General features: G+C 52.2%; 1 protein-coding gene and 1 long non-coding RNA gene across 4 annotated transcripts in view; one reads left to right on the forward strand and one right to left on the reverse strand.

The window, feature by feature from the left end:
• Positions 1-1,850: 1,850 nt before the first annotated feature.
• Positions 1,851-12,146, reverse strand: CATSPER1 (cation channel sperm associated 1). Of its 2 annotated transcripts, none has more exons than XM_072789968.1 (13): positions 10,880-12,146; positions 10,550-10,726; positions 9,349-9,561; positions 7,800-7,913; positions 7,494-7,644; positions 7,110-7,201; positions 6,853-6,996; positions 6,624-6,687; positions 6,372-6,444; positions 6,168-6,228; positions 4,902-4,977; positions 2,193-2,307; positions 1,851-2,031 (listed from the first exon to the last, which is right to left on the reverse strand). In XM_072789968.1, exons 1-13 carry the CDS (start codon positions 12,015-12,017, stop codon positions 2,005-2,007), a joined length of 2,445 nt encoding a protein of 814 aa, XP_072646069.1. In that variant the 5' UTR covers positions 12,018-12,146; the 3' UTR covers positions 1,851-2,004. The 2 variants fall into 2 exon arrangements, with proteins under 2 accessions (XP_072646069.1, XP_072646068.1); XM_072789967.1 differs by having other exon boundaries at positions 10,550-10,729.
• The window catches only part of LOC140612467 (uncharacterized), a 34,749-nt gene continuing 30,713 nt past the window's right edge, over positions 10,016-14,051 (forward strand). Inside the window, exon 1 of one of the 2 annotated variants that reach the window (XR_012013665.1) lies at positions 10,016-10,440. This is a non-coding gene — a long non-coding RNA (uncharacterized lncRNA). The remainder of the gene's footprint in view (positions 10,441-14,051) is intronic. The other variant, XR_012013666.1, reaches the window with a different exon arrangement.

Below are 14,051 nucleotides of genomic sequence, written 5' to 3' on the forward strand. Positions count from 1 at the left end.
ACCTCCACACACACAGCCCCAGAGATCCACATGCCCCACCCAGAGCTGTGCCTCAGGTGCACAAACACACACCCACACCTGGAAAAGGCAAGTCAGTAGTTGGATCCCTTGGGAGCAGTAGGTGTGGGCCCCACCAGGCCCAGGCAGCAGAACTGCTGTGGCTGTGGGTGTGGAGAATGCTCCCTGCCTCTGTCTTCTGCTGCTCCAGGCAAGGCCTCACATCTGCCACTGTGCCTGCCTTCGGTTCCCTGCCCAGCGCTGGGACCTCCGGAGGAACGGCGCCAGATCCCAGGCCCTGCCTTCTGTTCTCAGAGGCCATCCTGGCACAGAGTTGGGGAAGTGGAGAACAGAGGCGACTTGCACGAGGAAGTCTGAGGAGCCGAGGGGCTGAGTCTGACAGAAGCTAGGGATTCAGGGGAAAACCTCAGCTCCGCTTCGCCCCTGCCTGTCAGATGTGGCAGCTCAGTCAGCCCAGGGGCCCTGGAATGTGGCCACTGCTTGGAAGCCCCCTCACCCCCACCACAAGCCACCCAGCAGGAGCCTCCAGTGTGGAGCTGGCCCTAGGAAGTGACAGGAAATGCTTGTTGAATGAATGTGTGAGGTGGTGGGTGAGGCGAGGCTTGCAGATATCTGCCAGGTGGCCTCTCCACCCCCGGAGTCTGTGCCCACATCCCAGAAACCATTTCCTCTGCAGTCTCTCCCCGGGTCCTGGGCCAGGCGGTAATCTCAGCCAGGCCTGAGAGGGAGGTGCTGCTCTTGTCCTGGGGCCTGGAGTCTTCACCACTGTCTGGTCCAGCCTGGAGGTAGGGGGAACCTGGCACAACTGTTGCCCCTCAGGCCCCTACTCTGGAGTCCTGCTCCTGACCCCCTCCAGCCTGTACTGTACCCGGGCTTCACTCTGCGAGAGATGAGGTGGCCACTAAAGATAGTTTAACCCTCCACTCCGGTTGGGAAGCCCCCAGGGCCAGGGCTGGGCTCGAGCCTGACTCAGCGCTAGTTCTCTAGCACCCTGCATGGGCTCAGAGCCTCACCTCCAGCCCTAGCCATGGGGACAGGGGCTCTGGGCAGACTAAAAGTAAGGGGGACTCATCTAAACCCCAGACCAGGCAGGGTGGGGAGCAACCATTAGGCTCATTCCCTGCTGTCCTCTAATAGAGGCTCATCCATTTCCCCCCAGTGCGCAAGCGCACGCACACACACACACACACACACACACACACAGTGAAGTTTCCAGCCCCACACGCAATCCCACCACCAGCCTGAGACCAGGAGGACTTGAGCAGCCTCCACCCCTACTTCCTCTCACTGAGGTTCTTTAGCCTGATCCCAGGCAAGGCAGGGTATGGTAATGACCTCTGACCTCTGAGTGCATGCCATCCTCACTGAGTTGGCATTCTTGTACTGGATTCTGAGGATCTTAGTAGGCCCAAGTTCCGGGGCTATGAGCCCCTATTTCTAGAGCCTACTGGTCCTCTAGGCTCTGACAACCAGGGGCTGTTCTAGCTGGTTATTTTTCTCCCAACTCCTGGGCCAGATGGGCCTTCCTCCCCAAAGCAAGGTGACTGCCCACTCACCCCTCCAGCACTGAGCCTGGCCCCTTTTCGGAGTCACCTCTCTGGCTGCTGCTAATGCACGGCTGAGCTAGAATGCAGGCCCTGGAGGGGACTAAGAAGACCGCCTTTCACACACAGCACACTCAATATGTGTACACACACAACACATGTGCACGTGTAGACACGTGTATACACACATACACACATACCACCAGTGCACACACATCCATGTGCACAGTTCCGCTGCCCTGAGCCTTGGTTTCGCCAGGGAGGACACAGAGCCACTTGGGGTTTTAAAATTCTGTTAGGGCCCAGCCCTGCAGGCCAGAGATCATTCCAGCAGATCAGGGGACTTTGTCCTGACCTTCACCCCCCTACCTCACCCCCACCACCCCGTAGGCAGCTTGCCAGAGGCTGAAATCTGCATCCCAGGACTGTCTCCATCCAGGGGTCACTTCCTGAAGTCTTCTTCTCCAGCCTGGGGGTAGGAAGGGAGGGTGACTGAGCTGGCACTGGCCTCTGCCTTCCCCCACACATGCCCATGTGACTGTTTGGGGCACTCTGGGCACAAGCCTCCCGCGCCTGGCCCTCTGGGGTCCCCCCACTCTGGCCCCTCTCCTCTGGAGCTGCCTGGCTCACCTCAAATGCAGTGTCCACAATCTCATCAATAACAGATCCCTGCGAGCGGAATTTCTGTTGATGATGCTCTACCCCCTCCACCAGCTGCAGGAAGTGGAATAGGAGCTCCTGCTGCCTGAGGGGCAGAGTGGGGCAGAGGGGAGCCTGAGCTGACCTGCCTACCAGGGTCTTCTGGGCTGCCAGAGCCCCCCAGACAGCTCTTCTTGCTTGTCTCCCACCAGCCTCCCATTGCAACTTTCCCAAGCGGGAATTTTCATGGTGTATCTCTCCTTTTTCACAACAAAAAGCCCCAATTTGTGTCTGTGCCACACAGGTTTTTTTTTTTTTAAGATTTTATTTATTTGAGAGAGAGTGAGCATGAGCAGGGGGAGGGGCAGAGGGAGAAGCAGACTCCCCACTGAGCAGGGAACCCAATGATGTGAGGCTCCATCCCAGGACCTCAGGATCATGACCTGCGCCAAAGGCAGACGCCTAACTAACTGAGCCACTCAGGTGCCCCACCACACAGGGTTCTAACTGCTGTTTCCCCTCCCAGTTATCCATCACTTAGTAGGGTTATCCAGTTATCCACCCACCCATGTGTTTGCCCTTCTAACTACCCACACCTCTCTATTTCACCCACTCACCCACCTTCATCCTCCTACCTCCCTAAGCCATCTACTCACTCATCAAACCACCACATCCCCCCATTGACCTGCTCTTCCCTGGACGTACCCACCTACTCCCTCATCAGGTTGTGCAGTCATCCACTTAACCATGCCTCTCCCCAACTATTCACCCAGCCAACTACCCCTCTCTTAACTCCCTCATCACCTGCCTGTTTTATATCCATCCATCCATCAAATGACACTGAAATCAATGAACACTGACAGGAGCTCCAAGGACACAAATTAATGGGAAACAATACTTGTCCTTAAGGAACTCAGTCTATGGCAGGGCCAGGAAAGTGAACCAAGAGTGTTTATGCTTGTGATAAGTATAAACAGAGTGCTGGGGGTCCCTGAGGAGGAGAACCTCATTCAGTACTGGGGATCAGAAAAGACTTCCAGAGGAACTGCCATGGACTTGAGTTTGAAAGACATGTGAGGCTTTGCCAAACTTAGGTAAGGTGTCTGGTCTGCTTACTCTAGAGAAACTGAAGTATACTGGAGGCCAGGGCAGGCCTCAGGGAAGAAGGCTGTAGAGACTGGGTGAATTGGAGATGGAAACACCCAGAAAAGGTCAACACAAAGTGCCAAGACCTTATCAAAGGAGCCAAGAGCCTTGTAGGGTTTCAAAGTCTGATGCAAAGGAAAAGCCTAAACTGCTTTTAACAAAGACCACTTTCTAAATAAATAAAAAGAAAGGAAAGATTAAAACAAACAACAAGGGATCCCTGGGTGGCGCAGCGGTTTGGCGCCTGCCTTTGGCCCAGGGCACGATCCTGGAGACCCGGGATCGAATCCCATGTCGGGCTCCCGGTGCATGGAGCCTGCTTCTCCCTCTGCCTATGTCTCTGCCTCTCTCTCTCTCTCTCTCTCTCTCTCTCTGTATGACTATCATAAATAAAAAATAATAAAAATAAAACAAACAACAACAACCAACCAACAGACAAAACCAGAGGGCACCCTTTGTGGAGGTGGACCAGGTGGAAGAGTCTGGAGGCCAGGAAACCCCCAAGAAAATGTTACAGAAGTGCCAAGTGTTCACTAGGCCAGTGGCCAAGTTGCTAGAACCTGGAAGGGGGCGGGAAGGCCAGGAAGTGAGGCAAGTAGGATTGGAACTCGGGTCTCCCAATTGGTGGTTGCTTGAGCCCAGCATTGGCACCCAGAGAACATTCCAGGCAGAGACAACAGTGTGGACAACAGTTCTCCATCAGAGGTGGAGAAGGATGGACTGCCCTTGGGAAACAGTGTGGGGACAGCAGGAAGTAGTAGCCAAGGAAACAAGGGAGGTTGGCAAAGGCTGGGTCACAGAGGGCCTTTGAGGCTTGAGTGAGGATAGCAGGTGAGAAGGAGCTGGAGGCTACCAATAGTTGGGCTGTCCTGTCTGATGGTTTAGAGCCAGTATGGATGAAGTGCAGTGGGACCCAGCTTTCAGAAGGAAGGTTCTCTGCAGACCTAGGCCTGAGAGCCAGAAAGCATGAGTCTATGCCAAGGTCCCCTCGCCATGAGCACAGCCACGAGTCCCCAGCTGCCCAACTGATTTGACAGGAATGGGTGCTGACCATCTGCCTCCCAGGCCTTTACCCAAGCTACTCCTTGACGTGCCTCCTTCACCTCTCCACCTAGCCAAAGTCCACCACCCTCACGGCCCTGCACAGGTCATTGGCAACAGGGCTCTTGTGGGCAGGGGCTAGTCTGTGTCTGGGAGTCCTTGCAGGGCCTGACCCAGAGCAAGGGGCAGGGATGTTTCTCGAGTAAACAGATGAGCAGAATCACTGTATACCCAGGCCCTCCCTGCTGCCATCCCTTTGCCCTTGGCCTCCGAGGGGCTCTCATGGCCCTGCTGGCACTGCTGGTGGGATTCTCTTGGTGGCAGAAGATAGCGCAAGGTGAGCAGCAGCCCCTTACGGTTTCCACATTCCACTTATAGGCTCTACATGGGCCTTGGCGTTCCACCTCCCCTTCCAGAAAGGTGGGCAATGTCTCTCGCCCTGCCAGCCCATGGGTCAGACCCCAGACCTCTCCCCTCAGACACCGGGCCTCCCCTCTCTTTGCATCTCCTTACTTCTCAGTCATGGTCCCCAATTTTTTCTCAATGAGCTGCTTCTGTTTGGTGTGTTCACTCACTACCTCTTCAGGTTCTGGGTGTAAAAAAGGAGGAAAGTCAAGAAGATGCCTGGATTGAGAGGAGGTGGAAGAAATCCAATGTGTCACAGAGGTATTCAGAGGGGGTTAAAAGAGTTTTTGTCCACAATGCCCTCAGAGAGGTGGCTTCTCTGGATGTGGAGTGCGCATCAGATTTGTTTGTTCCTTTGTCTCTCCCTCTGGTAAAAGTCCCCTACTTTTCCTGAGGAACTACTCCTGTGCCTTTTGGGTCCACCTTGTCTCCCACATCTAAGGACATGTGACTCAGGCCTGGCCAATCAGAACAGCCTATTCTTTCCACCAGAGTGATTGGCTCCAAGATAGTCAGGTGACCAAAGTAAAGAAGACTCATTTCTGGGACTTTGCTCTAAATACTGGAAGAAGAGGAAGTCTCTGCTTGGCATGATAGGGATGGCTAACCTGTGAAGATTTGGGACTAGAGTGGCAGGTGGCCGAGTTCCCCCGACAAGGGAAGGGCCACCATAAACACAAAGCCACGCAGAGGACTACAGAGCAGAGAGATGGAAAGAGACCGAATCCTGGATCCAGCCATTCCTGAAAACCCACACATCCTCAATTTGCTAAGTAATCTGTGCCAATTAATTCCTCTTTTTGCTTAAGCTTTTTTGCTTAAGCTATGTGTCTATCCCTGATGGAAGGAGTGACCCAGTGACCCCTTGAGACCCAATGACCCCTTGAGACCCTTGAGACCCTCTGGTGTTGATGAGCCTAAGAGTGGGATCCTTGGAATTCAGATTCTAAGGTTATGAAGATCTTTAAGCAGGAAGCAAATCAACTATCTCAAAATCAATTCACTCAGAAAGTCAGGTTTGTAAAAATGAACATGTGCAGGAAACTTTGATTTTTGACTCTCAATCCACTCTGAGTGACTCTGGACAAGTGTGTGTAACACTGTGACAAAACCCTCAAAGGCAGCTGGAACTATCCCATGTAAAACCAAGTGCCATATCCTTTATAAATTATTAGAAGAGATGAATATTCGGTGAATGAATCATCGTTTGGTCAATTAGTCATTTCACAAATGGGGCTTTCAAGAATTGACAATCAGTCAAAAGGCAATTTGGACCAAAGTTCTAGGCTCTGAAAGTCTTCCTGAGTCTCCGATTCTCAAACTCTGCCACTGAACCTGGAATTCCGTGTCTGACAGTGGAAGGAGGGCCAGCACCTGATTTGCTGAGTTCTGTCAGTGAGTCATCCAGCAGCTTCTCGTGGATCCGGGCAGCCCTCTGGGAAGAAGAGGCCTTTGTCCTGCCAGAGTCCCCTTCCTGTCTGCCCTTTCCTGGAGCCCCCTCCTCCCTTCCTCCCAGCCCCTGTGCCCGCCCTTTCATGTTTCCCCCAACTGGTCCCCCTGCCCCACGCCCCTCAGTACCTCCTGCTTTACTTTCTCAAGGCCTTTGAGCAGAGCCATCTGGAAGTTATCCACCAGGACAGCAATCACCAGGCTGGGGATAGTGAGAGTGGACAGTGGGGTACTCCCGAGGAGGAGGCTGTAGGAGAGGCCCCGCACCCTTCTCTGGGCTCATTGTGGCATGGCCAAGGGGAGAAGACTGGGGAGGGGTGCCTCAAGGTTAGGTGGGGGTGGGGGTGAAGCCAGGGAGCAAAGTAGGGGTGGGGTCCTCACTTGAGGAAGATGAAGTATTGGATGATGATGTAAATCATGAGAATGGGGATGATGTGCCAGGCACCTGGGAGAGAGGGTGTCGTTTGAGCTGTGAGTTCTTCACCTGCCCTCGTCACACCCCTGCCAGCGCACATCAGATGTCCCACTTTGCAGATGGGGTAACCAATCCACCGGGGTCTGCCCACCCCACCAAGCCCCTGCCCTCCACCCAGCCTGGGGCCTGTCCCACCCTGGGCCCGGCTGTCCAGGTAGATGCTGGACCAGTCATCCAGGGTGAGCAAGGTGAAAAGGGTGAAGATGGTGGTGAAGATGCTCTGGAAGCGCTTCGGGTCAGATAGACGGAACAAAGCCCGGAGCACCACAGAAAAGAGGACTGGCTGTTGAGGGTCAAACCAGGTTCACAGAGTCCCATTCCTCCCATCGCAGCACCTTGGGCTCCCACCCAACCCCCGTCCTCCCCCCCTCCCCCGCCACAGCACAGGATACAGAGGCAGGTAAACATGAGGATGAGGATGGCGGTGATGGACGGCAAGGACCGTGCCAGGGTCCCAGTCACTTCCTGGAGGCTGGTCAAGATGCTGTGGGCAGAAGTTGAGAGGGAGGCTGAATGAATGAGAGGGGTTGGTGGGGGATCTGTGCTGGCAGCTACAGAAGGTCCCTGCTTTGCCAGTGGTTTGGGAGAGTCCAGCACTCTCTGGAAGTGATTGATCCTAGCAGGTGGCAGGAGGCTTATCAGAAGTGGGCTGGAGTCCACAGCGTCCTGGCTCCCGTCTCCCCTGAACAGGTCCCAGTAGGTTCCTAGAAGCCCAGGCCTGCATACTCTGTCCTGTGGAATCCCCACCCCAGAGTGGACAGCTGTGCCCCCCTGACCTGAGCCTCCGCAGGACCCGGATGGCCCTCAGGGCCCGCAAGCTCTTGAACACCTTGAAGATCCGGAAGACACTTTGGTGGTAGACGAAAGTGAAGGAGTTGAACTGTAAGAGCAGGAAATCCAGCATAGCCATGATCATGATGAAGAAGTCTGAGGGCACAGTGGGGCTGGGCGTCAGGGTCCTGCACAGGCCCTCACTCAGACCTGTGGTCCTCTGACACCACCACTGCCTGCCAGTCCCCTTCTGTCCTCAGCCCCCTATAGCAGTCCAGTGGCTCACTGCCCCCACCCCCAGATACACACACCCAGATTGTTCCAGGAGTCAGAAAAATACTTGAGGCCCAGAGCAATGATCTTGAGTACAGCTTCTACCACGTAGATGCAGAGGAAAATAGAGTCGAAGGCCATGAAGTACCACTCTGTGGAGACAGAAGGGGTTCCCTGGGGGCCATCCCCAGCAACCCTGGCCCTTCTCTCCCCCTTCCCTCTGGACCTCACACACAGTCCCTTTCAGGGAGGACCTGGCTCTGCCCTGAGGACTGTACATCTTAATTGCTCTGCACCTCAGTTTTCTTGTCTGCAAAACAATGATAATACTATCACTTGGCCTGACCCCCTGAACTCAGGACTGACCCCCTGAACTCAGGAAACTCCTAGCGGCTTCTGCCTAACAGTCAATCTTACATTTTAGAAATGAGAGAAGAACCCGCAGGAAAAGAAAAAGAATCGGTGGAGGAAGACAGCCTTCAGAGTCAGAGTGCCTCAGCCTCTGTAATGTTAAAACCGCTCTCTGGGACACTTGGGTGGCTTAGTGGTTAAGCCAGTCTGCCTTTGGCTCAGGTGTGATCCTGGAGTCCCAGGATTGAGTTCCACATCGGGCTCCCTGCATGGAGCCTGCTTCTCCCTCCGCCTGTGTCTCTGCCTCTCTCTCTGTCTCTGTTTCTCCTGAATAAATAAAGTATTAAAAAAAAAAAAAACCCTCTCAGTATTCATCCCAAGCCCTAGGAGAAGGAGCCTGCTTTCCCTTGCTAGGGGAGTCACAGCATTAGAAATTATTCCCGTTGATCTACTTATTTCTACAAATAAAGATGACCTGGTGAGGCAGCTCCACCTGGGGTAGGCTGTCTAGGCTGTCTAGACCTCACCAAGCAGCAGACCCACTTTGGTCCCATAAGAATACCAGTCTGCCTGATGGTGTTTTCAGAAACATCGGATTCACTGAACAGGGTAAGATTAAGAATGCACCAATCGCACTCTCTGCTTAGTTTATTTCCGCTGTGGTAGGCCTTTCTTCCACCCTGCTGCCGAGGGCCTCAGAGGCCACCTTGCCTGGTTTTCCACCCTCACCTCCACCGCCTCTTGCTCAGAGTCTCCTGGCTCTTCTAGGCCACCTGGGTTCCCTCCTACTGCCCCGCAAGGCTGCGTGTTTGGGGTTGATGCACCACCTGGTGGGTGTATCACAAACAGCACATCGTTCCATTCAGCGGGCCTGTCTGGCGGGCTAGTTGACCTCAGCAAGATCTCTGAGTCTCATCTTTAATACTGGGCAATGTTGGGGGCACCTGGGCGGCTCAGTGGTTCAGTATCTGCCTTCAGCTCAGATTATGATCCCGGGATCCTGGGATCAATTCCCGCTTCTCCCTCTACCAGTGTCTCTGCCTCTCTCTGTGTGTCTCTCATGAATAAATAAATAAAATCTTAAAAAAAAAAATACTGGGCAATGTTGTCTATTTCCCAGGGGTAGGGATCAAATGAGCTAAGTTACATAAATCATCCAGTACTGGATCAGGCCCACAGGAGGCTGGAACAAGATCTCTGGCCTCCTCCATGTGAAAGGGGCTCCCCAGCTCTTACCACCCCGGACTTCTACTTCAGCGAAGGTCTGGGCCACAAGCATAATAGTGTTGAGGCAGACAGTGAGGAAGATGAAGGCTTCAAAGGCTAGGGACTCAGTCAGGTTCCTAAGCATTCTCCGGAGGCCCCGAATGAGGTAGCTTAATTTTTCCCACAACCTGTAGAAGAGGTCCACGGTGTGCAGCTTCTTGTGGGACCGCTGAGCTCTGCCAGCTATAAGGGGGACAGAGAGTCAAGTCTGTTTGGGAGGGAACATGGGTATACCAGGCATCCTCCCAGATTAAGTTGGGGTTCCTCTTCATGCCTGCCTGTGTGCCTACCATTTACTCACTGAAGTGCCTCTATGCCAGCTCTGTGCTGATCCTGGGGCCACAGACCTGACTGACCCCTTCCGTGGTGGATGCCAGCCTGTTTGGGATTTGCGGTCTGCTCAAGCAGATTTCAGGCTCATGCTTCTACAGCTTCCGGCCTTTCTTTACTCATGTAGCAATGTGTCCATGGAAAACCCCACTTTCCTCACTACCCTGTCCTCTTGGTGAACGTTCCTTCTTCCTCTGAGATTCTGCTGAACATCTCCTCCTTTTGGCTGCCTTCCCTACTTCCATCCAATTAGGCACCTACCCCTCTCTGCTTGTTTGTGAGACTGTTACCCTGTTTACGGAATGTCTTGGGGCCAAGCTTGGAGGGTTGTGCATTCATAGCCAAGGTTCCTCCCTGCCCTGAAACAAAGGCCTCATTCAGACACTGGCTCCCAATCTCTATCAAGATGTTCACAGTTTAGTGGGGGAAATGTGGACAAATAGAACCGACAGTGGAAATTGTCCTGGTATGGAGGGTGGACTAGGATTTGTTGTTTAAGTGACCACCTCCAGTCTTGGAGCCCCTCGAGGGCAGGATTTGTTTTCTCTGCACTTCCAGGGCCCAGGCGCTCATATTAGACAAGAAGAAATATTTGAGAAGTGAGTGTATATATGCACAGCAGTGACTGGATGAACAAACAGCTGGTCGCCGGAAGAGATGCATCATTTAAGGACCAGGAGATTGGATGATGAACAGTCAGGTGACTGAATAGCCAATGGAATATGCATGCAGGTAAGATTCATGCCTCATGATCTGTGGGAGGTCAGTGCAGGATCCAAGTCAGGACTGGAATCTGGGCCAGGCAGTGGGACTTGGGGATGGGGAGCAGGCAGGAACTTACTTTTGCGCTTCTGAAATTGTTCATCTTCTTCTGTCCAGCTTTCTGAGGAAGTTTTAGAGGAGGAATCCTGAGGGTGGACTTTGTTGGACACTTGGGATCCATGTGAGTGCACTGCACTGCGGGAACGAGTCAGGCTGAAGGCTGAGTGCTGTATCTGGAGCTTGCTAGGCTGGAGGGCTACTGAATGAGAAAGCGAAGAGCCAAGGAAGGCTCTGGCCACAGTCTGAGACTTGTGTGGGCCAAAGCCTTGGGAGCTACCATGAGGGTACTCCCCATAGTGGTAATCACCACGGAGATAATCCTGACGATGCACATTATGGTGGTACTCACCGTGGTGACCATGGTGGTGCTCGCCGTGGTGGCCATGGTGGTGCTTGCCATGGTGGCCATGGTGCTCACTGCGGTGGCTCTGGTGGTACTCATCATAGTAGTGAGGTATGTGATCATGGTAGGATCCCTCATAAGAAGGGTGGGATAAGGTCTCTCCATGATAAAGAGGCCCTCTATGGTGGCGGGCTTCATGATGTCGGTGCCTACCATGGTAATAGGCCTCACTGTCATGGTGAGAGCCACCATATGTATAGGAATCTTTATGGTGGTAAGGCTCACCTTGGGAATGGATCCTGCTGTGGCGGGAAACCTCACCATGGTGGTAAAACCCACCATGGTGGTGGGATCTCCTATGGTGGTGGAGTCCACCATGGTGATAGGACTCATCATATTGGTAAGACCCACTCTGGTGGTAGGGCTCACTGTGGTGGTAAGCCCCACGGTGGTGGTAAGCCCCACTGTCATGGTAGGGCTCACTGTGGTGGTGGGGCCCACCATGGTGGTGGGGCCTATCATGATGTCCTCTGCTAGCATGGTGGTACTCACCATCAAAGTGGCCCTCACCATTGGAATGATGGGAGAGATCAGTGCCATGAGGAGTCAGGGCAAGGGATGTGAAGTGGTGGGTTCCACCATAATGGTGGGCCCCACCATGGTGGTGGGAGCGGTGAGAGCAGAAGGAATGGTGGGAGGAGGCATTGTCATGAAAATCTTGGAATTCACCAACGTGGTGAGACCCACCATGATGATGAGATATGCCATGATGGTGGGACCCACCAGGATGATGGGATGTGCCATGATGGTGGGACCTGCCAGAATGATGGGATGTGCCATGATGATGGGACATGCTGTGATGGTGGGACTCATTAAGATGGTGGGACTCACCAAGGTGATTGGACTCGCGGTGATGGTGGGACCCACCAAGGTGGTGGGACTCGCCATGATGGGGGGACCCACCATGGTGGTGAGACTCGCTGTGATGGGGGGACCCACTGTGGTGATGAGACTCATGATGGTGGTGGACTCCACTATGGCTTGATCTGTGATGTGGGGTTGGTGAGCAAGGGTGAGATAACACATCCAAATTATTGGTGTCTGCCTCCTTTTGAGCCATTTCAGCCAACAAGGGTTGATCCATGACTATACTGGGAACCCTAGAATGAGGAGAGGTCAAGATATGGGCCCAAAAGTCTTCTTCCTGAGTTACATACGCTTCCCACCTAAACTGTGGCACTGGGCTTCTAGAAAATCTTGAGTCTTCTCATGGAATTCTCCCTTTATGATGTCACCAGCAGGCCCCTTCCCAGGTTTAATTCCCAGATGCCTCCTTCTGGGGTGTAGTTCAGAATCAAGGATCATTGTATCTAATCTCTTCATTGTAAAGTGAGGAAACTGAAGTCAAGAAAAGGGAAGGGATTATTTCCCAAGGGTCAGCTGGGAAGATGGCAGAGTAGGAGGACCCTAAGCTCACTTCATCACCCTGATACAACTAGATAACAGTTGCATCTAGTGTGAATAACCCAGAAAACAATGTGAAAACTGGCAGAGCAAACTCACAACTAAAGGTAGAGAAGAGGCCACATCGAAGAAGGTAGGAAGGATGAAGACACGGTTTGGAAGCAAAACAGACCATAGCTGTCCACAGTGGGGAGGAAGCCAGTGGTGTAGAGAAGGGTGAAAAACAGACTTTCACTCCAGGAAGCCCGTGAATAGGGAGGATGAATTCCCATACATTTGCTTTTGAAAGCAAGAGGGGCCAATTTCATGAGTTCTTACAGCCAGCAGGACTTAAAGCCTGGAATTCTAAAAATCAGCAGTCTCTACTCCAGTAGGGCCTAGCTGGGCATTAGGAAGTGGAGTCCTGTACTTAAAGAGACAGCACAGCTGTGCAGATAACAGAAGTTTGAAAAATGCCAGGGGCAGATAAGAGGAAGAGTGATTTGCTAATCTCAAAGCATGACCCGGAGAGACAGGGATCATGGGGAGACCCTGCTAGGAACAAAGAAGCTAGCAGGTGCTATTTCCTTCTCTCCCTCCCCGGCATAAACAACAGACACCTGCAGGAACCAGTGCAGCTAATACTCACTACTTACTACTTAACTTGTTTACAACAAGCCCTGCTCCCTCATGCTTTGGTGGATCTGCCTTTCCCAGTCACACTAGCCTCAGTCCTGTTTCTGCATGCCCCCTCTTCCAGGAGAACAAACCCTGTCAACATCTCATCTTCCTACCTACATGTTTTTGTGAGAACTCAGGTCTGGTGGCAGCAGGGGCAAGTAGACCACTGCACACCTTGTCAAAATGTGCCCCACCACTGCTGGGGACCAAACACTGCCTAAGGTAGGTAAGGAGAGCCTCTGCATAAAACAAGACTGAAGGAAAAAGAGGCCAGGACTCAATGGCAGAGCACACACAACACACATTTACTACCTAAATCTCTGAGCCCTGGGGAGCAGAGGATACTGTACTGGAGGGCACCACAGGACCTTTTCTTCATAAGGCTATTACTGTTAAGAGTAAAAGAAGCAGCTGACTTTCTTAACACAGAGAAACAGACACAGAAAACTAGACAAAATGGAGAGGTAGAGAAATATGTCCCAAATGAAAGAACAGGACCAAACCACAGCAAGAGACCTAAGTGAAATGGATTTAAGCAATATTCCTGTTAGAGAATTTAAAGTAATGATCATAGGGGCATCTTAGTGGCTCAGTTAGTTAGGCATCTGACTTGATTTTGGCTCAGGTCTCAGTCTCAGGGTCATGAGTTTGAGCCCCACTTTGGGCTCCATGCTGTGCATGGAGCCTATTTAAATACAAAAACAAAACACAGACACACACACATGCACACGCACACACAAAATAAGGTAATGATCATAAAGATACTTACTGGATTTGAGGAAAGAGTGGAAGATATCAGTGAGACCCTTAACACAGACATAAAAAAAAAAAAGAACCAATCAGAGATCGAGAACACAATAAATGGAATTAAAAATACATTTGATGGAATAAATGCAGGCTAGGTGAAGCAGAGGAATGAATTATGACCTAGAAGACAAAGTAAAGGAAAGTAACCAAGCTTAGCAAAGGAAAAGAAAGAAAATAATGCAAACTGAGAATAGTCTTAGGGAACTCAATGACTCTAGCATTTGCTTTATAGTGATTTCATAAGAAG

The sequence above is a fragment of the Canis lupus genome, chromosome 21 (genome assembly GCF_048164855.1).
Source record: "Canis lupus baileyi chromosome 21, mCanLup2.hap1, whole genome shotgun sequence".
NCBI classification, from domain to species: Eukaryota; Metazoa; Chordata; class Mammalia; order Carnivora; family Canidae; genus Canis; species Canis lupus.